This window comes from Drosophila hydei, unplaced genomic scaffold (genome assembly GCF_003285905.1).
Source record: "Drosophila hydei strain 15085-1641.00,03,60 unplaced genomic scaffold, DhydRS2 tig00000001-arrow-pilon, whole genome shotgun sequence".
In the NCBI taxonomy this organism is placed as follows: domain Eukaryota; kingdom Metazoa; phylum Arthropoda; class Insecta; order Diptera; family Drosophilidae; genus Drosophila; species Drosophila hydei.
In genome coordinates, this window is record NW_022045643.1 from 3868450 (window position 1) to 3895063 (window position 26614).

The window sequence follows — 26614 nt, forward strand, 5'->3', positions numbered from 1 at the left end:
CAACAACCAACAACAACAACAACTTGGATTACTACAACAACAGTATTATTAAACAAACAAGCAACTAGCACAAAAAATAATATTTGCAACAAGTGCAACAAACAACAACAAATTTGTTTCAAATAAAATTAAGCAACAAGTGCAAAACAAACAACAACAAAAGTTAACAACAAATTTTGCTAGCAACCAAAAAAAGTTACAGAAACAACAAAACCACAAACAGACGCACGAAATGTGAAAGCGTAACAAAAACAACAACAACAAAAGTTAAAAACAAAAAACCAGATTTTAATAATCAAATCATAAAAAGTGAAAGAAAAAGTGCACAAAAAGTTAAAAATAAAGAGGAAAAAACTTTTGCCAAAATGTCGCTGAACCTTTGAGCAAAAAAACAAAAACAAAAGCAAAAAGAAACACTTGAAACAAACAACAACAAACAAGAAAACACACCGCGTCGAGTGTGCTTAGATGTCCATGTTATTTGTTTGATGCCATGCAATTGATTGTTGACAAAATTCCCATGTATTCCAAACAAACAACGAAGCGCAATTCCAAAAAGTAAGTTCACTCAAAACAACAACACCACCACCCGCCCCCTTGATCCACGCCTCTGCATACAAATACTCAAAGAAAGGCTCAAGAACATCAAGTGAAAAGTGAATCGAAAAACCAAAAACAAACACAAAAACAAAAAGCAAAAGTGAGCATAAGAACAGCAACATCAACAAACAGTTCAAACGTTAACAGTTAGCGCTGATAAGCCGCAAAGCAAAGACAACAACAACAACAACAGCGGCAGGCAAAAGCATTCGCTGGCTGCGCGGCTGCTCTACTCTGCTGCCACAACAACAACAAGTGCTACAGCAGCAGCGACAACAACAACAATTCGCACAATAAAGCAAAACTTAGGTAAAATATCTAAAAATAAATTCCATTTAAAACAACAAAAAATAAATAAAAAATACCAACAAAATAGCTGAGCAAAGACAAAAATAACTTTACAAAAAAAGCTAAAGAATATTTCACTTTACCTTTAATTGTATTTTTGCTAAAAATAAATACCTTTAAAAATAAAATTCACGTAGTGCATAAAAATTATTGCTCAAGTAAAAATTAAAAAAAATCTACTTAAATTTTTTTTAAATAGATAAAAAAATAAAATGTATATTCAATTGTTGTGCTTTGAAAGGAATGTGCTTTTGTTTTTAGATATTTTATGTAAATTTTGTGTGACTTTTTGCTTTAGTTGTTGTAGTTCTAATTAGCTTTAAGCCATCAAAAAGTAAATAATTTAAATTTATTGTCAATATATTCAAAGCCTTCGAGAGTTAATCGCAATTGTTTTTTTTTCTACTCTTTAAATTGTCCAAAAAAACAAAACAAACGGTAAACACACTCTGTGAGACCGAGAGAGAGTGAGAGAGCGGTAGGCAGCTTTACATCAGCTGTGTGACAGGCATTATGCGTGGCTTTGCCCACTCCCCTCTCATTCGCACTCTTCCACTCTTTATTTAGCCTGCTGCTGCTATTGCTCTCAAACTCACGCACAGCTGACCCATAATTGACTCAAGCACACACACACATGCTCAACTCAGCTTGCACGTACGCCAAAGAACGCATCCAGCAGGCAAAGGCAGCGTGCATGCTATCTCCCTCATGCTCTCAGCCTTAGCAAACATTTGCCATTGAGTGCATAATTTGTTGCGACCTACTGCTGTTGCTTTGTTGCTGTTGTCGTGGTTGTTGTGTTGGGTATTTTTTCCTAGAGTTTTCCATTGAACTATTTTCGTAGAAAGAAGGCAAGACAAAGTTGCCAAGATAGAAAATTTTCCCAAGACGCGACGATCCGCTTGCCTGCCCGCCTCAGCGCAGCGCAGCCCTTGCAACAGCAACAACAGCAGCAGCAGCAGCTCGACAATGTTTTTGCCCAAATTCAGTTTATTGTATCTTTTGTAACATGGCGGGGGGAGCGCGTGAACAAAACAACAAAACAAAGAAAAAGGTCACTCGTCGAAGCATTACAAACTCGTCTCTCGTCTCGCTTTGGGTCTGTCTTTGTTTCTATTTCTATTTCTCTTACCCACTTCCATATCCAATCGCCTACCTACGCCTTTCTCTGTGGCTCGTTTGCCGTTTTTCTGCTGCTGCTTCTTTTTCTCCTTCTTCGTCTGCGTCTTTTATTTTCTTCTCACATGCCACGCATATCTCATACACACACACTCTCACGCTTGTAATTCATCATCGTAGGGGTCTTTACATGGCGATCTTACGGCTGGGAAGTGCAGGCAAATGCCGGCACAGGTAAGACAGAACCTTAACCCATTTGCACGCACAGGTAGTCAATAGAAAAAAAAAGAACAGAAAATGGCCAGCTTAGCTTGAAAATGGCTGAAAAGTAGCACAAAAATAAATCACTTGACGCATTCACTGGAATGCAATGGAAAATTCTCGGAACTCTTTTGGAAAAATACTCATTTACACTTTTTCACTTTATCGAAAAAAAAAAAAAAATACAAAATTAAAAAAATACAATTTTGAGAGATTCGATTTAGTATAACCTAAAATTTAAAAAAGAAATATGTTATAAAATGAACTCACTGGAATGCGGGGGAATATTCGAGAGATTTATGGACTTAACTTCAAACTATATTTTGTTTAAATATTTTATAACTTAAAACAATAATTTAATGAGCTAAAATTTGGATATTTCTATAGCTGGAAAATAACGTATCAAATAAATCACTTGATTAATTTCCTGGAATGCAGTAGAACATATTTGAAATTCTTGTAGTAGATTCAAAAACATTTTAAATGTATTTTTTTTAAACAAAATTAAGGGACTTATTCGCTGGAAGATGTTGGAAAGTTCAAGCGGTATAAGAAATAAACACTTAAACTATTACATAGAAGTAGATATACGAGTAATACGAAGCAACAGTCAATTACTAAAATAATTAATGGAAAATAAATGAAAAGGCATTGGAAAAGGCTTCCAATTATATCAAATTAAAATTAAGCTAAGAACTGTGAAATTCTATTGTAATCTGTAGAAATGATCTGAAAACGTATCTCAAATTTATGCTTTCAAAATCTAGTAAAAATCTTTTACGACAATTAACACCCTGTTAATGCGACACACACAACACCCCCCGATAGCACCCGCCAGCGATAGCAAAAAATTAAAAAACAAAAAAATAAGTAAAAGAGGAAGAAGAAACAAGTAAATACAGCAAACTATGCGACACATCAATCAACCACCAAGGCAACCAAATCACAACCCATCAACGATACATAAAGCCCACAAACCAACCACCAGACGGGCAGACGAAAAGGACGCACAAAGTAGCCGTTTTTACCTTCCGACTTCCTGCTCGAGCCTTTGGCGATTTTCACACGGGAAATAAAAATGCGCTACAATTGAACGCGACGAGCAGAAAAACAAAACCTAAACGCGGAAAACCATTTGCAAATCGCAACGAGCAACAAAATATAATAATAACAAACAACCCCCATGGGATATTGGCGAAAGATCAGAAGAGAGCGAGCGCACACAGACTCGCTCTCTTTGACGCTCTCTCAGATTCTCCTGCTGGCTCTCTCTCTCTCTCTCTCTCTCTCTCTGTGTCTCATTAACCCTAGAGAAACAAACATTTGCTGCGTTTATTGCTTTATCGAGTCCGCGTGCACTTATAAAAACGGCTTTAATAAGTGCGTGCCATTATTAATAAACCCATCAGTGAAACGGGGGCTGAAGCGCACAGCAGCAACCCTCGGCGGCAGACAGGGGCACACTCGAGGCCATGACAATAGTTACACGTGTTAGGCAGAGCAACCCCTGAACCGCTCTGAAGGTCAACCCGCTTGTCTCGCACATCTAATTGCAGAATTTTTGATTGTGCTTTAATGGGTTAAGAAGCTGACTTTTGACTCCGATTTCGCTTTCGATTGAGATGTACTCTTGATTACCTGATTTGTCGTCTTATCATCGCCCATACCTGACTTCTTGCTGTCCCCAAAAAATACCTTGAAGAAGTCACATGATAAAAACTAAAAACAAAAACCAAAAACACAACACAAGCCAGCCGCATTTAACGACCCAATTAAAAGGCAGCCAACATTGATATCAGCCAACACAACAAACACATTCGCATTCGTTCTAGTCGAAAAACAGAAACAGAAACAGAAACAGTAAAGAACCGAAATCTATATATGCTTTAACTGAAAAAACAGTAGACCAAAATATTTTCAACATGTCAGCCATAGATAGCACACGGTTCCAGTTCTCCTAACTTCTCCAGTTCTCCACAGCACAAATCAAAGGTAACCAATTCTTATCAGCACACGACAACAACAACAAACTATGGAGCAAGGTGTTGTTTGTATACCCTATAAACAAGCCAAAGGGGGTAGACAATTGACAAGTTGTTTTTGTTGTCTAACTGAATGGAAGATCTCTTACTAAGCGAGTGTATCTATTAGCTATAAATGAAAGAAGTAAATATTTTATACACAAATTTCCTTTAACCCTCACCTGAATTACTTCTCAGCTTATAGCAGCTCGCCTAGTTTACAGGGTATCTGCTGTAGGCTCCTCTGGCTGTTTGCTTTTCTGCTGACAGACAGCTAGATACGCGTTGCCAACAATGGAAATTTTCATTGCATTCTAGACAGTCGCCTGCCCCCGCCCATTCGGCTGGAAGCCCATTTTCCCACTTGTAGTTCGACTTGTCGTCTTGACATATTTCATTTGTTTTCATTCTCTTTTCGCTCAGGTATGCAGAAAAATGGTCGTCTTATCGCTGCGCTTATCGACGTCTTTCCGACCGTAGTTCTCATTGCCCATTCGCAGTTACCAATAGCCGACGAATCGCTTTAATTGCCAGCGGCTTTTTGTGAATGGAACTTGGGTACAAGCAAAATTGGACGCATTTATTGCTCTTTGGCGATTACATTATGAAATCGGAGTGAAGTCGAATTCTGATTTACGGCTAGCGTAATGAATGAAAATGTCGCTGGCCGAAGGTGATCTTCGATAGAGTCTACAGCAATGATATTGAGCTATATGATTGTAGTCTGTATGAGATATATGCTTTGTATAAGATCTATAGCTTCTTAGTGATCTTCCGCATATTTGCGCCTCTCTTTGCGCTTCTCATGCACAAAATATGTGCTTTGTGTGCTGCTCAGAGCTGAGCTTAGTCTTGGCGAGTTATGCCGTTCTTTGCGCTTCTCACATGTAGCTTTGCACCCCTCTCTCAGACGCTTGTCTGTTAAAGATACGCTCCCTTGCTCACTCTGCGCTTCTCACGCTTGTCCACGCTATCTATGCGCCTCTTCCAACTGACTGCTATCTATGCGCTTCTCCGTGCGATTCTCATGGCTAGCTGCTATCTATGCGCACCCCTCTCTGCGCTTCTCAGCCTGTTTGGTTAACATGCTTATCAGTTGATTTCCTCATGCCACACAATTTTCTAGCTGCTTCGCTTTTGGACTATCTTTAAATATTTAGTGGTTATGCGAGCGAGTTTTGTGGTCTTTCGGAATTTATGGCACGAATTTTCGACTTGTTTCGCTTTGTTTCTTCATTTTGTTGTTGATTTTTGAACAATTTTTGTTTTTTTTTTTTTTTTTTTTTTTTGGGCTTGTTTTGTTTGTTGTGTTGCAGTATCTGATCGTTGTTGTTGTTGCTTTTTAGCTGTACTTCGGTAGACATTTTTTTGTGTTGCTTGAAACTGGTTTTCAAGTACGACGCCGACGCCAACGCCAGCGTCAGCTGCGACGTCGACGTCGCCAGCTTTGTCGATTTATGCGTTGAGTTTTTCGTCGTTTTTATTTTGCGCTGTTGCAATTTTTGCTTTGTTTTATTTTAAAATGTGATTTATGTATATTGTTTATGTATTTTTGTTATTGTTGTTTGTTGTGCGCAAAATACTTGAGCAGAAATTATTGCAGCTTCTTTTTGTTGCTGTTGTTGTTGCCATTTGGCTTGTCGCTGACAGGCTTCAGCCTTCGATTTATTTTTAATGTTTATGTGTCTCTAATTGTTTATGTTTTTTTGCGCTAACTTTTGTACAATACGCGTCAGCTGGTGCCGCCGCCGCTGCTGCTTCTTCTTCTGCATTTAATTGGCGATTAGATAAACAACAAAGTACAAAATACGAAACTCAAAACACAAAACTTTGCTGATGACGTTTGACGTATTATCCAATTCATTTAGAATTTGTCGTAAGCCACAAGGTTGTGTGTGCACACACACACACACACACATTCACACACCTTTGCCCTGCAGCTACAACAATGTTAGCTGGCATAAATTTTGTTTCAGCGAAAAAACTGACAGATAAGATAGGCAGCGTATAACTAGAAACTAGAAAATTATAAAAAAATGTAAAAACCAAAGTAAGGTGCGCAAAACTGTCGCTGATTGATAGTTGAAAGCAGGTGAGGGCAGGTGCGCCCGCGGCTTGGCATGGCTAGTTGGGTGCCAAACTGGCAAATGGAACTGCTGCAGAGCCATGGCGACTCTTTACTGTTGATTAGCGCGTGTTACAAGGCGTTTTTTTTTATCGCAGCACGAGCAGACGAGCCAGCCATTTGGCGTTACATCACAAGGACAACAACAGCAACAACTAGCAACAACAGCAAAATGCAATTTACAAATTTTTGCGAAATGCAATTCTGTTTTATTTATGCGTTTGCAACTGAGTTAAACGGCGCAGCCTTAGATATATATATGCATATATAAATGACATAAACGATACAGTGAATACAGGCTATAAAGACTGAAGGATACAAAGCTGCAAGTAAAAACAGCATTCAAATGTTTTGGGCTCAAAGAGCAAACACAAAGAAAAGACCTGAAAATGTATTCAAAAATAGAACAAATATAAGACAAATATTTAAATTAAATATTAAATAAAATTAAAACATTTCTCAAACTAATTCTAATAAATTTTGAAAACATTTTTTTATTTTTCTAAAATAATTTTGAATAACTTTCGGATTTTAATTAACTAAATCAACTTGACTCCCAGAAGTATGCTAAACTTTTTTATTTCAAGATAAATTTCACTTAATTATATATTTATATATATGCATATATATTGATTGTTCTTTTTGTAGTTATTGACAGATACAAGAAGATATATATATATATATATTATATAAATATATATAAATTATATATAATTTTGTTATATATCAAAATCATATCAATAACTTGCTTTGTGACACTGTGCAGTTATTTATATCAATATCTATTCAAATATATATATATATATATATATATATATATATATATATATATATATATATATATATATATATATATATATATATATATATATATATATATATATATATATATATATATATATATATATATATATATATATATATACGCTCACAATTGATCGCATAAACATGCTAATTAGTATGCACACACACAAACACACTGCATTCAGTTGCCTGTCATAGAAAGCGGCTCACATTGCGTATACGCAGAGTGCAACATGATTTGTTGTTAGCATATAGCCATTGTTTAAGCTAATGTTGCTGTTGTTGCTCTTGTTGCAGCTGTTGTCTACAGTTGCAGTTGCCGCGTGGCCAGCAGCCAGCAAACCATTCAAATATTGCTCATACCACATGTGTTACACACAAAGCGGCTGCAACAGGCAAACAAGCCGGCAAAACATTTATAAAAATGAATTTAAAATCGACAGGAAAAATGCAACAGCGCAGTTTAGAGAGAGAGAGAGAGAGAGAGAGAAGGGAACAGCTATATATGAACATGTTTTTCAGCTTTTAACTGGTTGTTGTTGTTGCATTATTTGCATTGGATTTTTAATCAAAAATTGTGAGCCTTTTTTTCAATTTCTTTCTTTTCTGTTCTTTTTTTGAGGTTTTGCAGCAGAAGTTTTTCTTTTTAAGCCCCCCTCGACACAGACGAAAGCCACATGGCATTTGTATTTGTTTTTGTGTTTGTGTTTGAGGGTTGCTCTGCGGTGGTTGCTGCCTGGAGTCTATTATGCTGATTTATTTTTATTTTTATTGCAATTTATGATGAAACGATGAACGTGTGTGTGTGAGTGTGTGTGCATGCGGGCTCTCGAGTCGAATTCATTGGCAAATAAATCATAAGACGAGAAACTTTATACGAACGCAGCAGGCGCCTGGGCGCCAAGTAATTCACTCAAAGTGAAACCATAAAAGGGAACGACGAGTGGAAGGGTCGCATGGCGATTTCTGTAACTCGAGGCGCCTTCAAGCTTTATGACGACGTCCTGCTGTGTGCCCCCAAAAACTTTAAGGCGATAGCAAGCGAAAAAAAATGTTGCATAGCTGCAGGCGCCGCCAGCAAATGCACCAAGGCAAATAGAAAAGCAGAACGAAGCAAAAACTATGTAGAAGCCAAGGCAACCTGAAAGCAAATCCACAACAATAGCTGGCCGCAGTGACATGCAAAAATTGCGAACGTAAAAAAGTCCAGGAAAAAAAAAACAAACAAACAAATTTCAGCAAAATGCAATTGGATAAAGGCAAAAAACGGAGAGGGTAGCAGAGCTGGACATGGATTGGGTTTTCGGGATTGCGATGCGGTTCAGTTTGGGCTTACTCAGTTCAGCATTAAACACCCTTGGAAACAACTGTCAAACGCATTTCAAGAGGGTATCGCATGCAGCAGCAGCAGCAGCAGTAACAGCAGTAACAGTAAGGGTAGCTGGCTATCAGTTATGAAATGTGGAGGCATTGTATGAAAGCTTACCACCTCCTGCCACTCCACCCACTCCACCCACTCCTCCCACTCCTGAACTCCGGCACTCTTTCACTCTGCTGTCTGTCGTTCAGCATTTCGCATATGATTGGTTTTTACACATAATACAGGACATAGCGCTCCTCCTCAATGCATGCATGTGTGTGTGCGTGTGTGTGTGAGCTGGCTTTTTTAATTGCCTTACGATGTTTTTCTGTGTGTCCGCTGCTGCTGTTCTGATGGCATTCCACATACCAGATATATATCCCTTGTTCGTCATCTTTCATTCAAAATTTATCGAATATTGCTCATACGTCGCGTAGTACATGCTCGAACAAGTCATGGCTCCACTCTATTGATAGCAGAAACTTACACACACACTATCATACATGTGTGTGTGTGTATGTAGCCTCCGTTCGTTTGTTTCACGCACGTGTCTGACAATTTTTTACGGCTCTCTCTTTCTCTTTTGTTTTTCTATTTTGTTTTGCTTTACACGCGCCAGCAAATGTCGTCTATAAAAAGCACACGACAACACGCCGAATCACAACAATACGATAAATAATACAACAAAAAAATATATAACAAAAAACTTTTGCACTTATTTTTCTATATATATTCATACATACATACATACATTTTTTTTCGCATAACAAACATTTGCCAATCATGAACTCGAGCCAGACACAATATGCGACTATATATTGTGCAATATGGCCTCAGCGGCCTCTCCTCTCACTCTATCGCTCTCCATTTGTCTGTCTCTTTATCGTGCTCAGTCCACTAATTCATCTAAACCCCCAAACCCTGTTTGGAGCATATAAAAAACACATATTTCATTTGACTGCTGACATAATCAACCCTCTGCTCGGACAAGCCCCCAACCACAGCCATAGGAAAAAGGAAACAAAATCGCATTTAATATTGAAAATTCACAAAAAAAATTCCGAAAAAGTCCACGAAAAAAAAATCAGGCCCAGCTTTTGTTTTTTTTTTTTTTTTGTTTTTAACTACGTCTCGGAAAACACGCAAAGTTTTGAGCGCTTTATATGGCAGACACCTTACGTACCGCCCCGAACCGCCCTCTTTGGCAACCATCAAATAACATCAACACGGAAATCATACGAAAAAAAAACATTTTTATGACCGCGGCAAATTGAAATGCGCGCAATTCACAATTAGCTAAGAAAGAGCGAGAGAGAGTGGGCGAGGGAGAGCGAGCTAGTGGGATCACCTCATGCACAGATTTCCATCTGCTCGCTTCTTTGTCTTTTTATTATCTATATTTTTGGTTTATGTTTGTCGCGTTCTTTTTATCTAATCAATAAAGAAATTTATATCTAATCAACGTACAGAACAACTATGAGAACGACGAAAACTGAACTAAAACAAAGTACAACAACAACAAGTGCCAACGGCGTCATCAGCCACACACTCACACACACAATCATATGTACTGCTTGCGCTCTCTCACGCTCTCACGTTCGCTCATGTAATGTAAATTATAATTCACATAATGAGGCGAAACGAAAAGACGCAAACTTGACGATTATATGACAAAGCAATGTAAGCCCAACCCGTTCAACCCCCAACTTTGCGCTCTCTTCGCCGCGCTCTCTTCACATTTCTGTTGATTTGTATATTTGCACTATTTGTGATCGCTATCCGTCTCGCTCTCGCACACTATCTGCTGAAGGTTATGTTGTTTATATGACAGCAGCCAACCCATTAACAGGAAGTTATAACTGTAACTAGATATGTGCATAGATAGATATATACATAGATAGATAAAGAAGCGACTAAAGCGAAGCGCACGAAATTTAAACGGAATATTTTAATGCTTTCGCCAAACAAGTGCAAGCGTTTCATTGAAATTCATCTAGGCTAAATAAATGCACTAGGCAAACAAAATAAATCACAAAGAAAGCTTTTCATTGGAATTTCTCCAGTAGCATTTGGAAAACATGTCATCTTATCTCACTCACTTCTTATCTGTCAGCCAGTCAGAATACGAAGTTTTTTATGAGGTGGTTTAGAAAGCGAACTATGTCAAATGATTTCCATAAATAATACTCAACTCAAAAGAACCGGTTCACGATTGATGAACCAATCCAACGAATAAACCAACTTGTTCATGTACTCCTTCTACTTCTTCGACTTCGACTTCGACTTATACTTAGTCTGTCAATTATTCAACTGTAATTTGCTGCTTTGTCAGCCTTGAAGCATGCCACACCGAATCCCGTCCAGCTGCAACGACTTTTGCTTGACCTGCTGACCCGCATTCGCTGCGTCTTGGGAGCACTTGGCTTGGCTCATTGCTGCGGTTTTGCTTGCCCCGCACCCTTTCCCCGCCCGACCGCTCACAGCTCGCACGGCGATTAGTTGAACTCAATGCTAATTTATCGTCACAGCCACAATCACAGATCCACTTGAATAGCCAAATGCCCCCACACTCCGCTCACCTACGTCTAGCCCTCCCTCTCCCTCTCTCTCTTTCGCACTCTCTCACATCTAGCTGCTACCGGCAAAGCGCTCGTCATGCGATTATCAGCCAATCGCTTAGTGTGCTATTTATTTACATTTGCTAAGGCGCGCGTATGTGTGTTAATGTGTGTGTGTTCTTTTTTACTGTATTTTGTATTTGCTTTTGTTGTGCGGCGCTGCTTTTTGTAGATGCGCAATTATTGTGAGCGTGTTACTTTATATATTTCTGTATTGTTTTCACTTTATTTATTTATTTTGTATTTTGTATTTTGTACTTTTCCAATTCGCATTGCGTTTTGTGTTTGTGTTCTCGCCGCTTCATATGCTCCATGCTGTTGCTGCTGTTGGTGTTGTAGTCTGGCAAATATGCTAAATTATTTTTACCTTAAACGTCGCTCCATCAAAACGCGAATGTGAAAACAATTTCAAACGAGAGACGTTGCTTAGCCAAATGTGTGAAGCAGGGCGCAGAGGGGCCGAGGGGGTTGAAGCAAAGGCAGACGTCACTCAGGCCCTGAGCCCATTTGACATTTTAGGCTTTAAATGTCAAAGAGACGACAAAGTAGAAGAAAGAGACGACGAAGAAGAAGACGAAACAGCAATGCAACTGTGCGACAAGTGAAGCAAACCAAATGCAATGCGAACAGCTGCGAGTCAAATGAATGACAGACAGTGTTTGACAATGATGAAATATACATATGTATACACGTATATATATGTGTGTGTGCTTATGCTGATGACGATGACGATAATCATGATAATCGAAGTCGATGCAAGCATAAAGCTGACCTCATCGATGAGCCACAAATCGCAATCGACTTGACAGTTGCAAGCGTACCGCATCTCGAGGCACGCTTCAAAAGAAACATCCAAGCATTAACAATGTAGAATAATAATAACTGACTCACAGCCAACGATAAACAATATTTCAGGGATATTTATACACTTATACAGAATAACTCGACAATCAGCTTGGCCCGAGAGGTACTTGGAAATTATAAATAAAAAAAGTAAAAACAAAAAAAAAATTGTAAACATAATTCACAAAGCGCAATCACATTTTTCTGATTATGCGCGAGTTTATCAAGTATACTCGACTATTTACTCTATAAATTGGCAATGTTGTTATCATCTGTTCACCTGGCTACCTATAGCCTACCTGTCACATATCATTTGGCTTTCATTCTCGAAATTTGTCAAATCTCTCGTGACACGTTGTAAACAAATTAACTTTCGCGCTTTATTTAAGTCAGAAGCTTCTGCTCTCGATCGAATGATGGCCATGCGGTGGCAGGAGGTTGCCACAGCCACGCCCCATTGGCGCCTATATTATTACCTGCCGATTGAGGAGACACCAATTAATAAATATTTTCTTTGCTATTATTGCTATTGCAGAAAAAATGATGAAATGAACCAGCAGGCGGGCTCCTCAAGGGCGCCAGCCACAGGGGGCCAAATCTCACCGCCAGGTGGCAGCACCAACAGCATTGTGGACGCACAGCAGCAACAGCAACATCAGCAGCAGCAGCAGCAGCAACAGTACTATACTCAACAGCAACAGCAGCAATACCAGCAGCAGCAACGTGAAAGTTTTTTGGCTTATCAACAACAACAGCAGCAACACCAACAGCAGCAACACCAACAACAGCAGCAGCAACACCAGCAACACCAGCAACAGCAACGCTCCGTGGGCGCAGGCAACTTTATGCTAGGCAATGAGCTCGCCGGTGGCGACAGCCTGCGCAGCCTAAACAACACCTTCGGTCCCAACTCGGAGTTCACATCCCTCGGCAGCAGCAGCTCGGCCAGCTCACTGAGCGGCCTCAGCAGCTCCGCCAGCCAGAGCGGACAAGTCCAAGCGGGCGTCGGCGCTGGTTACCCTAATATGGTAGCAGCAGCCAGCCAGCAGCAGCAACAGCAACAGCAACAGCAACAACACATGTCCAACATGGACGCCATGAGTGGATACAGTCAGGTAAGCTAAACACAGCTAACTCGGGCTGCACCTAAACACAGCTAGGCTAACCTAAACACGGTTGAGGACTCTAAGCACAGCTGGGCAAGCTAAACACAGCTAGTAATTTGAGCTCAGCTGAGGAAACTAAACGCAACTATTGAGCTAAACACAGCTAGTGTACTAAACAAAGCTCTCTCTCGCTCAAGGATCTGTACTAAACACGCGCTTCTTTCTCTCTCTCTCTCTCTTTCTTTATGCAGATGGGCGGCGGCATGCATCCGGTTGGCAATGGCGGCATGATTGGCAACGGCAATGGCCAATATATGAATGGCGGCGGCCAGGGCAGTTACAATGGCGGCCAAGGCGGCATGGGCATGGCCGGGATGGGCGGCATGGGCTACGGCAATGCGGCCGCACAAAGGCATCATCAGGTGAGTGGATAAAGCGATGACATCATCGTGAGCACTGACTGCACCAGCAGCAGTAGCAGCAGCAGCAGCAGCAGCAGCAGCAGCAACAACAGTAGCTGCAGCCCGGCTTATGGCCAGCTGTTGGCATTTGAAATTCATTTGTGGCCATAAACAGAGTTTTTGTTTGTTTTTGTTTTTGTTTTTGATTTAATGCCCGCCTCCCCCATTTACGTGCAAACGACGCACAAAACAGACGCAAAAACAGAACAGCGAATCGAAATCTAAATTGAATTTCTGATGAATTTCTGAATGACAATTTCTGAATGTGAAAAGGAAAGGAAGGCGCGGAGTTGGCTATAAAACAGCTAAAAGCTTACACTGACTTTTTGGCTAGATTTGTTTGAAAGCTGTAAACGGGCTTAGCTGGAAAAGAGCTAAAAGTTAACTGTGATTTGCATTCAGTACAGCTATAAAAAAGCTAAACTTGGTTATAGCTGATATTAACGATCGAATATTCTAGGCAAAATAGAGCTAGACTCAGATGGATCATATACGACATATAAATCACGTCTGATCAGCTTTAAATGCGTTTTCTTATATCTAAGCACGGCTTAATGAGCTTTTGTAGCAGTTTTTAAAACCCTCCAGATAGATATATAGATATATATATGATATATGGACAAGGTCAGTCTAGTCTGGCATACGCTGCTAGAGGAGCAGCAGGTGGAGGAGGAGGAAGCGGGCTTGGGTGGGTCTGTTAGCATTACGAAAGCTGTGACGACTTGGCGAACGACAGGTAATTCTTTCTCCCTCTCCTTCCCCCTCTCTCTCTCTCTTCCGCACTTGGTTCAATGCGGTTCGGCTGAGTTCGCTGCAGTTCGGCTTAGTTCGCTTTGGCTGGCAACTCAATTGGTCTGCGACGCAGTTGGCAACGCGCGTCTTTCAATGCGCTTTCAATAACAAATTTAATTGTTGGCGGGCAAAGTACAGGCAACTGGGCAAACGTTGCGGTAGGGAACTGGATAGCGAGGGAGAGCGAGGGAGAGAGGCAGAGGGAGAGGGGAGAGGGAGGCAGACAGCAGGTGGTGCGGGGCGACGGCGGCGGTTGGTTTGGTTTGGTTTGGCTAATTACAGCCAAGCAGCTGTGTGACAACAACAGCAACACAACACCACCAAAGTGTGGGGCAATTAGCAACCACAATTAGCCGCACAAGCCACAAAGCGAGCATTCGTGTAGACGAAATGTGAAAAGCCGGAAAACTAATCGAAAACCTTAATCTTTGCAGATGACGCCAATGAACCAAATGCAGAGCATGTCAATGGGCCCAGGCGGCGGCATGCCCGGCATGCAGCAGCAAATGGGCGCCATGAATCCCATGGCCAAGATGCAGGGCATGGCCAATGGCGGCTATCCGCAGCAGCAGCCGCCGCAGCAGCAGCAGCGCCGCATGGCACCCTATCCACATCCGCAGATGCACATGGCCCAGAAGCGCGCCGGCGCTGGCGTTGGCGTTGGCGGCATGTATCCGAATCCTGCACAGCAACAGCAGCAGCCGCCGCAAATGTATGGCGGGCAGCAGATGCATCCGGGCGCCGGCAGTGGCTCCGGCGTGCCAGGCGTGCCGTTGCCCATGCAAGCGGGCGCCGGCAATGGCTATGGACGTGCCGGGCCAGCAGGCGGCGGCGCTGGCGCAGGCGCCTACGGGCGCATATCGGCCGGCAACGGGCCGGTTATGGGTCCCGGCGGCGGCCCCATGATGCCCATGGGCGGCGCCGGCATGGGACCTGGTCCCGGCTGCATGGGCCAGCAGCGCTTTGTGCCGCAGCCGGGCGGCGCCGGCGTTGGCTATGCGCAACAATCACAATTCTATCCCGGCGGCAATGGCGGCGCCATGGGCGTGGGCGCTGGCCAAGGTGGCATGTGCCCGGCTGGACCGGGCGCCGTTGCCAGCACCGGCAATCCCTATCAGAACCAAGGGTAAGCAACGCACACTCTTCCCCGACCGATGCAGCGACTCATTCCCCAAATCCCTATTGCTTGCAGTTTCCAGCAAAACTATCAGCACAGTCCAGTTCCTGGCAATCCGACGCCGCCGCTGACGCCTGCCTGCAGCGTGCCCTATGTCAGCCCCAATCCGGACATCAAGCCGCCAATGGATAGCAGTAAGTGCAAGCGTAGTTAGCCGTAGTCTACTGAAGCATCCACTAATCCCCATCTCTGTGCAGGCGAAGAGATGAGACTGACATTCCCGGTGCGCGATGGCATTATCTTGCCACCGTTCCGCCTGCTCCACAATCTCTCGGTGAGCAATCATGTGTTCCATCTGAAGCAGAATGTCTACAACACGCTGATGTGCCGGTAAGTATACATCGCAGCTCATCCGATCCTCGCCAGAAACCAATGTTAAACTGCCTCTCTCTCTCTTTAGCACCGACCTGGAGCTGCAGCTGAAATGCTTCCATCAGGACGATCGCCAGATGAACACCAATTGGCCACACACTGTCACCGTCTCCGCCAATGCCACGCCCCTAAATATCGAGCGCTCCGAGAAGAACAGCACGGCGCTGCGTCCGCTCTACTTGAAGGCCGTTTGCCAGCCAGGACGCAATACGCTGCAACTGACCGCCAGTTCCTGTTGTTGTGTAAGTAGCCAGGCGCGATGTGATCCATGGCATCCTCATCTAATTTTCCAAATCCTTCTTCCGGCAGTCCCATCTGTTTGTGCTGCAACTAGTCCATCGACCATCGGTGCGCCAGGTGCTGCAGACGCTGCACAAGCGCAATCTGTTGCCGCTGGAGCACAGCGTGCAGAAGATCAAGCGCAATCTGAGCCTGCCCAGCGTTGGTGCGGATGGCGTGGCCACTGGCAACAGTCCGGACGCCGCTCAGCAGTGCGCCAAGATCTCATTGAAGTGTCCCATCACAAAGAGTCGAATACGCTTGCCGGCGCGCGGTCACGAGTGCAAGCACGTCCAGTGCTTCGATCTGGAGGCTTATCTCATGATCAACAGCGAGCGCGGCTCGTGGCGCTGTCCGGAGTGCAGCAAGTCGGCCATCACTGATACTCTGGAGATCGATCAGTATATCTGGGCCATACTCAACACGCTGAGCACCTCCGACGTGGACGAGGTGATCATTGATTCGTCGGCCAATTGGCGCGCCTTGCAGCACAACGGCGGCATGCCGAATGCACCACAGTCGGGCGCACCGCCTGGCGGCACTGTGGCAACACCGACCGCTGGCAGCACCAACACCAACAACGGCAACAGCAGCAGCAGCAGCAGCAACAACAACAGCAGCAACACCAGCTTGCCGGTCATCAAACAGGAGCTGTGCGATGACATTGCCAAGGTCATGTCACCTGGCTCCACGCAGCTGCCCACCTGGGACAACTCGCAGGCCATGAGTCCCTACAACATGCACGACATGAATTCCATTGCCAATGGCAACATGATGGGCAACAACAACGCGGCCAACGGGGCCCAGCTGTAAGTACCCCAAGAGGAGGTCGGCTTCAAGCAGTCACTCACCTTGCCTTTCTCTCACCTTTGCAGTGGCAATCGCAGCAGCTATGATAGCTTCAATGGCAGCCACAGCGACAACAACAGCCTGGCCAACAGCGATGGCGTCAACTCTTTGGATCAGCTCAATGCCATGGAGAAATCGCTAAGTGATCAGGTGAGTTCATAGCCGAAGGAAACATCTGTTCATTTGGCTAATCCCCTCTCTCTCTGGATGTCTCTCTGCAGATGCCACACACGCCGCATACGCCGCACACACCTGGCGCTGCCAGCCATCCCATGACACCTGGCGGCCCGCCCAGCGTTAGCTCCTCCCACAATGAGCCCATTAGCGGCGGCACGCCCAATGCCTCCAACGGCGGCAACAACAACAACAACAACAGCACTGGACACAATTCACCACAGACGCCGGGCACGCCCAGCCGCAGTCTGGGCAGCAGCACCAGCATGTCCAACACGGACAGCCAGCAGCAGCAGCAGCAACAGCAGCAGCAACAGTCGCAGCAGGAGCAGCTGCTCAACTCCCTAATGAGCAGCCAGGCGCAGCTGAAGTTCGAGAACGATTTGAGCGCGGATCTGCAAAATTTTGATCCCACCGCCGCCGGACTCGATAACAATGGCCACGATTTGAATGTAAGTAGCGAGTAGAAGCAATTAACGAGTTAAGGGAAGGGGCAAGGCGGCGAAGATTGTAAAGCAATGAAGGCACTGAGCTGGCAGCGAGTGCTGAGCTAGGGGTGTGAAGTAGCGACGAGTGCTTAGTAACTAGTATCTAGCAATGAAGCGATGCCAATTAAGTGACGAGTACCTAACAACGAGTGCTAACTGACGAGTCCATCGCTGAGAGTACCTAGCTGAGCTTGAGCAGTAACGAGGGCTAGGCAAGCAGTGAAAAGCAACGAGTTCGGAGCAGCGAGTACTTGACAAAGTTTGCCTGACAGCGAGAGCAAGGCTTGCCCAAACAACGAGTAGAAACTAACGAGTAAACCAACCAATAACTAATCGATATCTTCCTTTCTGTTTGCAGCTGCTGCAGGATATGGATCCAATGGAAATCTTGTCGTACCTGGATCCGCAGCCGGATTTGAACACGCCACCGTCCAGTGGCAGCAGCAATAACAACGCTAACGACGATTTGTTGGCCACGTTGTTCGATTGAAGTGTGCGCCAGTGTTGCACAACGCCTGTGGTTGTAGTTGACAAGTATGAGAGAAGCTTGATTGAGAAATTCCTTAACAGAGAAATGAAAACGAAAAAAATTAAAAATGAAATGGATTCAAACCATATTTGTATATAGTATTATTAATTTTAATGAATTGTGCGCTATAGCGAGACGCGTAATTCACCACAAAAACAAAACCAATTTCGTTTCCTCACACGCACACACACCTACACACACACACACACACACAACAACAACACAAAATCGAAGCAGCAAATGCAAAAATTTTGAATTTGCAGTGTTGAAAAACAATGAAATGTGATTTAAAAATTAATTAATTAAATTAATTGGCATTTAATTTAAAGCATAAAAGAAAACAACAACAACAAAGCACATAAAACAACAAACAGTCATTATACCGTTAAAACTAATTCAGTTTCAGAGCAAAAAGAGAAAAATTCCTTCAATGAAATTTACGAATTTAACTAAAAGGAAAAACTTTTATTTTAATATAATTTTTTTCTCATTTATTGAAGGGAAAATTTAGAAAAAGAAAACACGATGTGAGCAACATTTTCATTTACATTTTCCTATGTGAAATCTGTTTCTTGTTTATTGTACAAAGTATTAAAAAAAAGAATTAAAAATTACAAAAAAAAAAACAACAACAACAACAGTAAAAGATAAAAGGGAAACATGAGCAAGCAAAAACAAAAACATGAATTAAAAACAAAATCCCAACAATTTTATTACATTTATAAAATGAAAAACATTTACATTTTAATTGTTGCATAATTTTAATTATTTTTTAAAGCCTATAAAATCTAATGATTTAACATAAAAGTAAACTTAACGAAGAGAAATATAACAAATACAGCAACAGAAAATATTAATTGTAAAAATTAAAAAAAATTATAAATAATTATATATATTTTAAGGCAGTTTAGAGAGCGCAAACAAACTATTAAAAATTTAAATCAAATTTAATGCTAGAACTTAAATATAAATATAATTAAAATAAAATATAAAAACAACAACTTGTATATATCGGATTTGTATGTTATATGCGGCAACAACACAAACAAACAAAAGAAAAACAAACAAAAAAATTAATTAATACATATAAATAAAAAAATACATATATATATATACAACAAAAGAGTATTGTTTAAAAACAATTTGAGTTTTGTTTTATTTAATTTTTATTTTTAAGCTTTTAATTTATATAATTGCATTTTTTGGTTTTTTTTTTCAGTTTTTGCTGTGGTTAACATGGACCAATTTTTATACATATATATGTATATGTATATATAATAAATATATATATATATATATATATATATATATATTTATATATATATATATATATACACCCACACACCGAACGATTTTGGAGCAGCATAAACACAAAAAAATAAAGAAAATTATTACAATTATACATATATATACATATATTAAAATATAAAACGAAAAATAAGAGAAAAAATATAAAAAAATTAAGAATAGCAAAATTTTTAAGCGAATTAAATGCTTCTCGAGTCAACAAAAAGAAAATGCTTACAACAATTAATGCTAAACAAAATCTCGTCAATGTGTTAGTTAAATGAATCTCAACTTTTCTCAATGTTATATCAAAAACAAAACAAACCATATGCTAAATTATTATATAATGCTTATCGTACTCTTATTGACAAAAACCAAAAAGCGAAAAAACGAAAACCAAAAAAAAAGGAAAAAACAAAACCCCATAAGATATATAAACAAAAGAAAAACAAAAAAAAATCGTAGTGGTTTCATTGTAAAACAATATTTCATAAATTTACGAATAGCTTCGACAATTTTTCTCGCTTCTACAACAAAAAAAAAAAAAAAAAACAAAAACAAAACAAAACAAAAAATTGCAAAATGAAAATCTTAAGAAAACAAAAATACTTTAAAATCGAAAAACTCGGTCACTTTGTTGGCGCAGTGCATAGCTAGCAGCGTTGCCAGATCGTTGCGATGTGTGTTGTTTATGCGCTGCGAGAAAGTCAACGAAAGTTCATTGGAACCGGTTCGGGGTCAGTTTAAGGCCATGGAATATGCGCAAATGTGATTTTATTCAAAATAAAATACACATAAAACGAAACAAAAACAAACAAAAAATAAAAGATACATAATTACAATTAATGACATTTTTATTGAATCGGCATCGGCTGAGAGTGTGTGTGAATGGGCGAGTGTACATACGCGTATATACCTAACATAATATATAATGGATATATATATATAAATATATATATAAACATATGCGTATATATATATCTATATATATATTTAATGCTAGCGTTTAAGTTGTAATTTTAAATGATGAAACAAAAGCAAATACACAATTAAAGAATATGAAATTAAACGGGGCTTGCTTTCGATTCAAGTTTTCAGTTCCAACGACTCTTCTTGGCGCGCTTCACATCCAGATTGCTGCCGGAGCTAGCGCCCGCTGCTGGCGGCGGAGGGGGCGGTGCGGCAAAGACGCCCGTCTCCGGCACTGTTTGTTCCCAGGTGCGATCACTGGAAGCGCGAAATTGTGAGGAGTATTGCGAGCGAAAGGCTTGGCGCAATGCCGAATAGCGATCCGTGGCCGGACCGGCGCCAGACAGCGCCTTACTGGACTCGGCCAGGGGGCCTTTGGTTTTGGCAACCACGCCACCAGATGCACCAGCTCCTCCACTACCGCTGCCGCCGCCGGCCGCATTGCCTGAACGCTCACGATATCCCAGACCCATGAAATTGTTGACCGGTTTGCGTCCCTTGCCCTGCTTGAAGCGGGAGCTGCGAAACCAGGAGCTCTTCATGGCCAGCTCCATTAAATCGTCGGGCACCGTTTGGTCGGCACCCTCCAAATTTCGCACCAGATGCCCAGCAAACTCCTTGTCCTTGTCGGTGACCAAGGTGTAGGCATTGCCCTTCTCGCCCGCTCGACCCGTGCGTCCAATGCGATGCGTGTGTGTGTCGATGTCCCGGGCAATGTCGTAGTTGACCACGTTACGTATGTGGGGAATGTCGAGGCCACGGGCGGCCACATCGGTGGCCACCAGAATGTCGCATTCCTTGCGCTTGAACTGCATGATGACCTTGTTGCGGTCCGCTTGGTCCATGTCGCCGTGCAGGAGCAGGCAGTTGTGCTCCTTCACAAGCAGATTGTTGGCCACCGTCTCGGCGTCCGCCTTCTTGGTGACAAAGACTAGCACGGCGCCCTCGGAGAGGAACTTCACTAAATGGCAGAGCAGCCAGTTCCACTTCTGCAAGGGATTAGGAAAGACGTAAACATGCTGCGTAATGTCCTGGTTGGCCTCATTCAGATCACCCTGGACAATGCGCACTGGATCTGTGAGAATGTCACGAGCCAAGCGCTCGATGCGTTTCTTAAACGTGGCCGAGAAGAGCAGCGTCTGACGATCGGGACGCACATGGTTACAGATGGAGCGCACCTGCGGCTCGAAGCCCATGTGAAACATGCGATCCGCCTCGTCCAGCACGAGGAATGTGACTCGCCTCAAGTTGGTGGCCTTCATCTTAACCATATCTATCATGCGACCAGGTGTCGCCACCACAATCTCGCAGCCCTGCTCCAGCGCCTTGCTCTGCTCCCACTTGGAGCCGCCGCCATAGCAGCACACCACGTTTATGTTGTACACCTTGCCAAACTTTTTGGCTTCGTTGTAGATTTGCAGCGAGAGCTCGCGCGTGGGCGCCAGAATCAGCCCAATTGGTCCATCTCCCGGGCGCAGTTCCCGCTGATCCATGAGATGAGTGAGCAGCGGCCAGATGAACGCTGCCGTCTTGCCGGAGCCGGTCTTAGCAATGCCTATTATATCGCGTCCGGACAGAGCGGCGGGCACTGCCTGGGCTTGAATGGGCGTCGGCTGTGTGTACTCCGCCTTGCGTACGGCCTTCAGCAGCTGGTCATCGAACCCGAAGTGGCCGAAGGAGCTGACTGGTTTCGGGGGCAGGGCACCGCTCACCTTGACGCCCAGCGTGTGACGCAGCTCACGCACCTGCTCCTCGTCCAGCTGCGCGATGTCCTCGTGCGGGGTATAGAAATTGCGCTCGAAGGGTTCATATTCGATTTCTGAGTGATAAATGGGCGGCAGTGGATCGATGTCCTTCTTTTTGGGTGGGGCTATGGGATTGCCATCCTCATCGTACTCGATCTCCTGGTCAGAGCCCTCGTCGCGCAGGCCCGCATTGGGATTTTCTTCCATGTACCGGTAGTAGCTTTCCTCATCGTCCTCGTCGTCAATGTCACCGCGTACACCCTTCTTCTCCAGCGGCGCTATATTTGTCTTTTGTTGCGGATCTGTGGCACGTACTTTCTCTTTTTCAACCTGCTGATTGATGCCGGCCATGAATTGCTCCAGCGGATCCTCGTCAGACTCGGAGTCATCCTTAGCTGGCGTAGCCGCGCCCGGAGACCCAGGCGCTGGTATATACGCTTGCTCCGGCGGAGCTTTCTGCTGCGGCTCATCGTCGTCATCGAAGTAATCGTCGTCCATGTGTTGCTTACGCTTGCCCACGAAATTGGTGGAGTTTGTGTACTGGCTGATGGACTCCAGCGTTGAGTAGCCATGCTTGGATGTGCTGCCGGTTGTAGCGGCTCCAGCTGCGCCGCCTCTAGCCTGATTAAAGCTAAACCGAAATCCCCCGCCTCCACGATTGTTGCTTAATGCCGGCGGCGGCGGCACCGCACTCATATTATGGCCTGCGCTGGGCTGTTTCTTGTAGGGAAAGCCGCCGCCTCCGATGCCACGGTAGTTGCTCATGGCTGCAGTTGCTCTTAGTCTGCTCTTGCTCTTTTAAAATAAAGCAGAAATCAATACAACAAACGCGAGAATAGAATTTGCGATATGCGCATTGTTGCCAACCTAATCAGAGTTGTCGTTGCCCAGCACTAAGCCAAACAGGGCTCAGAGAGGTGCTGACGATTAATCGGCGATAGTTTGCGTGATTGAATTGTGCCAAACTATATTACTTTCGTTGTACAACAAGAAACTGTTTGGTTTACGATTGTTTACTATCGTAAATTTGGCATATAACAAGTAATGGGATGATAACAATATATTATATCGTAATTTTTAAACTATTATGTGTCTAGTGCTGTGAAATGTTATTTGCTCTCGATTAGTCAGTTATCGATTTTCGTTTTGTTGATATTTTGTCTGTTGGCAGCAACAGATGATAAGGAAAAATGGTTGAACAAACGGCGAGAGATTATGCTCAAATTATACAAAGTGCCGATCTGGAAAAGGAGGCATGTAGTCACATCTAAAACAATGGTTACAATTAGTAATTACACTCCTTTATTAATTGTTAGATAAACCCCCTGTGCAACAACATAGACGACATGCTCGCACGATTAGACGAATTCGAAACGGTTTTGGCCTCCGTAAGTATAATTGAAATACATTTGTTAAATAGCGTAACACAAATATTAATGTGTATTAGGTACGCGCAGAGTCTAATGGCATCATGGCCAACCACGTATGTAGCATACTCGGCTTTATCGAAAACTTCGATGAATTGCGTCGGCGAATCGATAGCTTGGATACGTTTGTAGCCACGGTAAATGAGAATCTGAACGAAGTGGAAAGATCTGTGGACGTGGCTGAGCAGGAGCTTAATGTAACCGACTACAGTATAAAGGGTTTGCTATTGAAACCTTTGAAGGCCAGGCTATCCACCGCAGACACAACTGATACAAAGCCGAAAACCAATTTGGTTAATGGCGAGTTTCAACCGGTTCCCATCTTCAAAGCTGACGAATACTTTGGCATTAGGACAGATGAAACTAATATTAGCGACTCCATATAACCTTTAAGTAGTTGTTTAGTTATTAATTAGCAAATGGGCTTTGTGAGTGTGTAAATATTATCGTTTATTTTTATTTATTTTTTATTACTCGCGATTTGTTTTCTTTCGCTCGTAACACGACGAACCAATTAGCAGGTTTACAGATAAATCAACGAATCCAGTTGAGATTGTGACTTAGGCCTTGCTCTCCTTGTTCTCCTTGCTTTCGTTGCTTTGCTTACTTTCGTTGTTCTGCTTGCTTTCGTTGCTCTGCTGGCTTTCTGCGGAGCTGGCAGCGGGCTGGGTCTTGGGCTTATTGAAGAGCTCTGCGACGGGCACTGGATGGTGACGCAGTGGACTATGTGGCTTGACTTCGGCAGCTTCGGGCACGTGGGCATTCAAATCCTCTACCTGGGGTTTCTCCTCTTTCTCTTCCTTGGGGGCGCTTGTAGTCTTTACATGTGTGGGCACGGGTATGTCACGGGCATGGCGTGCGTTCTTCTGTGGCTCATTATGGGCAATTAGGACTTCGGGCACAGCTGGGACATCAGCGCGATTGGATTTACCATCGTGCTGCAGTAATTCATAAGCCACGACGCTATCGGGTTTCGCCGGAGCTTCGCGCTTCTGCTTCGTGGGATTGTGTTGCAGAGACACGGGGGCCCCAACGCTGGGCAGTTTCTCTGGCTGGACTTGGGGTTTGTGCTGGAGGCTTTCGAGAGTCTGGACATAATGCGGCTTTTCAACAGCATCATCACGCTTTTGGCGATGCTTGGCCTCATAATCTTGGCGCCGTAGCACCAGCTTCGTGGGTGGCTTGGGATCGCTCAGCACAGCTGGATTAATGGGACTGGGTCGTTCCAGTTCGTCTTTCTTTTGGGCTTCAATCGACGTTGGAGCCGCAGAGCAAACGGCGCACAAGGCCACAAAAATCAACTGTAAAAATAGTCAATTTAATGGACTTAGAAATTTAAAATATTAATGCTATTGGAGGAAATCGCTCGTGCGACTTACGAATTTCTTCATTGCTCCGAACGGTAGAAAAGTTAGTTGCCAACTGTGGGAGTTACTACATTGTTCGGTGCATTATATTGATGCGGATCTCTCCAGACGGGAGCGGTAGTGCGATGTTTGACGAAGCTGTTAACTAGTTCGTAAGCTGGTGATAATTGCCAGCGAGTTTCTATATCAATATTATTGTATGTGTTTATACATACACAATATTTTTCCTCATTGATACTAAAAATGATAGAGCGGGATAATTATAAACTAAAAAAAATCACCGTAGCATCTATTGACACACATATGTATGTATGTACATTCAAGCTGCTACTTCTATATACTATATATATAGACTTTCCGGATTTCAATGCGAATCAAATGTGGCTCAAGGCGGAGCTCTAGTCAGGTGGAGATAATATGATTAATGGATATATACATTTCTATATACATACTGTGTGTACTGATAATAGCCAGGTAGTGGCATCTTGGGACCCGACATATATTAGTCATCTATATTTAGCACCTTGTTGCGAAAAAGTTGAGCACAACTATATGTTTGTCTAGAAATGGGTGCAAATACTCGGAAAGGTTAATTTAAATGCACATAAATATAATTGCTAAATCTTTGTTTTTAATTACAGTGCTTTACGTAAGACGACACTTTGCGTAAATTAAAAATCTTTTCTGGTAACTGTGCGCTAGTAAACATGACAGTTAATATTAATTGCTACAGTGCAATTTAAATACGGATAAATTATCAATTCAAATTGACAATCGTTCTAGTTGGCCAGTGTGTGCCCGCATTATTTGAACATAAATATTCTCTGGCAAAATGAGTTTATTACGCTCTTTGCCGACGTGTACACATTGCTCGCTAGCATTGTGTAAATTTGTAGTTGAATAAACAATAGTAGTTAAGTAAATTAGCAGTGAATAATAGCAATAATGCCAACGGAAATTGAGAATATAAATCCAAGCGTCTATGGCAAGATTAAGGAGCGCCTGGTGACAGCCAACGAAGAGAACGAAAGCGTTGTCGACCCTTTTGACAAGCGTGAAATCTTTGGTAAGCAAATCAAAAATTAACTTAAATGATTCTTACTAACTAATTTTTATCATTGCAGATCTTATACGAAACATCAATGATCCAGAGCATCCGCTAACGCTGGAAGAGCTCCACGTTGTACAAGAGGAGCTCATAAGCATCAGCGACAAACAGAATTCAGTGCACATCAACTTTACGCCCACTATTCCGCATTGTTCGATGGCCACGTTAATTGGCCTCTCCATACGAGTGAAGCTTTTGAGATCTCTGCCTCCACGCTTCAAAGTTACCGTCGAGATAACGCCGGGCACGCATGCCTCCGAGTTCGCTGTGAACAAGCAGCTAGCAGATAAGGAACGGGTAGCTGCGGCACTGGAGAACAAACATCTGGCCGAAGTCATTAATCAATGTATTTCGGCCAAGGGGTAACCCATTTCTGTGTTGTTTC

At 42.8% G+C, this 26614-nt stretch overlaps 5 protein-coding genes across 7 annotated transcripts; 3 read left to right on the forward strand and 2 right to left on the reverse strand.

The window, feature by feature from the left end:
* Positions 1–383: 383 nt before the first annotated feature.
* Positions 384–18541, forward strand: LOC111603718 (zinc finger MIZ domain-containing protein 2). Of its 3 annotated transcripts, none has more exons than XM_023321427.2 (11): positions 384–558; positions 12635–13214; positions 13457–13627; positions 14893–15584; positions 15651–15769; positions 15833–15965; positions 16036–16249; positions 16317–17095; positions 17162–17285; positions 17357–17761; positions 18156–18541. In XM_023321427.2, exons 1-11 carry the CDS (start codon positions 494–496, stop codon positions 18285–18287), a joined length of 3414 nt encoding a protein of 1137 aa, XP_023177195.2. In that variant the 5' UTR covers positions 384–493; the 3' UTR covers positions 18288–18541. The 3 variants fall into 3 exon arrangements, with proteins under 3 accessions (XP_023177195.2, XP_030081825.1, XP_023177194.2); XM_030225965.1 differs by lacking the exon at positions 384–558 and adding an exon at positions 12161–12223; XM_023321426.2 differs by lacking the exon at positions 384–558 and having other exon boundaries at positions 12378–13214.
* A 2077-nt stretch (positions 18542–20618) lies between these two features.
* On the reverse strand, positions 20619–23177 carry LOC111603679 (ATP-dependent RNA helicase DDX42). Its single transcript, XM_023321359.2, has one exon. It carries the CDS (start codon positions 23090–23092, stop codon positions 20708–20710), a length of 2385 nt encoding a protein of 794 aa, XP_023177127.2. The 5' UTR covers positions 23093–23177; the 3' UTR covers positions 20619–20707.
* A 99-nt stretch (positions 23178–23276) lies between these two features.
* LOC111603684 (biogenesis of lysosome-related organelles complex 1 subunit 4) lies at positions 23277–24157 on the forward strand. The gene is made up of 3 exons (XM_023321368.2): positions 23277–23580; positions 23644–23715; positions 23775–24157. The coding sequence occupies exons 1-3, from the start codon at positions 23518–23520 to the stop codon at positions 24138–24140; spliced, it is 501 nt and encodes a 166-aa protein (XP_023177136.2). The 5' UTR covers positions 23277–23517; the 3' UTR covers positions 24141–24157.
* A 45-nt stretch (positions 24158–24202) lies between these two features.
* On the reverse strand, positions 24203–25227 carry LOC111603683. Its single transcript, XM_023321367.2, has 2 exons — positions 25134–25227; positions 24203–25055 (listed from the first exon to the last, which is right to left on the reverse strand). Exons 1-2 carry the CDS (start codon positions 25143–25145, stop codon positions 24315–24317), a joined length of 753 nt encoding a protein of 250 aa, XP_023177135.2. The 5' UTR covers positions 25146–25227; the 3' UTR covers positions 24203–24314.
* Positions 25228–25970: 743 nt separating this feature from the next.
* Positions 25971–26602, forward strand: LOC111603686 (MIP18 family protein galla-2). The gene is made up of 2 exons (XM_023321369.2): positions 25971–26187; positions 26246–26602. The coding sequence occupies exons 1-2, from the start codon at positions 26067–26069 to the stop codon at positions 26593–26595; spliced, it is 471 nt and encodes a 156-aa protein (XP_023177137.1). The 5' UTR covers positions 25971–26066; the 3' UTR covers positions 26596–26602.
* Positions 26603–26614: the final 12 nt, after the last annotated feature.

Excerpts from the sequence above, each read along its gene's own strand:
- LOC111603679 (XM_023321359.2), bottom strand. The coding sequence starts at position 23,092 with ATGAGCAACTACCGTGGCATCGGAGGCGGCGGCTTTCCCTACAAGAAA.
- LOC111603684 (XM_023321368.2), top strand. The coding sequence starts at position 23,518 with ATGGTTGAACAAACGGCGAGAGATTATGCTCAAATTATACAAAGTGCC. Across the intron at positions 23,581-23,643 it reads GTGCCGATCTGGAAAAGGAG|ATAAACCCCCTGTGCAACAA; the intron begins GCATGTAGTCAC and ends ATTAATTGTTAG. Across the intron at positions 23,716-23,774 it reads TCGAAACGGTTTTGGCCTCC|GTACGCGCAGAGTCTAATGG; the intron begins GTAAGTATAATT and ends AATGTGTATTAG.
- LOC111603718 (XM_023321426.2), top strand. The coding sequence starts at position 12,513 with ATGATGGCCATGCGGTGGCAGGAGGTTGCCACAGCCACGCCCCATTGG. Across the intron at positions 13,215-13,456 it reads CCATGAGTGGATACAGTCAG|ATGGGCGGCGGCATGCATCC; the intron begins GTAAGCTAAACA and ends TTCTTTATGCAG. Across the intron at positions 16,250-16,316 it reads CCGCCAGTTCCTGTTGTTGT|TCCCATCTGTTTGTGCTGCA; the intron begins GTAAGTAGCCAG and ends TTCTTCCGGCAG.
- LOC111603686 (XM_023321369.2), top strand. The coding sequence starts at position 26,067 with ATGCCAACGGAAATTGAGAATATAAATCCAAGCGTCTATGGCAAGATT. Across the intron at positions 26,188-26,245 it reads TGACAAGCGTGAAATCTTTG|ATCTTATACGAAACATCAAT; the intron begins GTAAGCAAATCA and ends TTATCATTGCAG.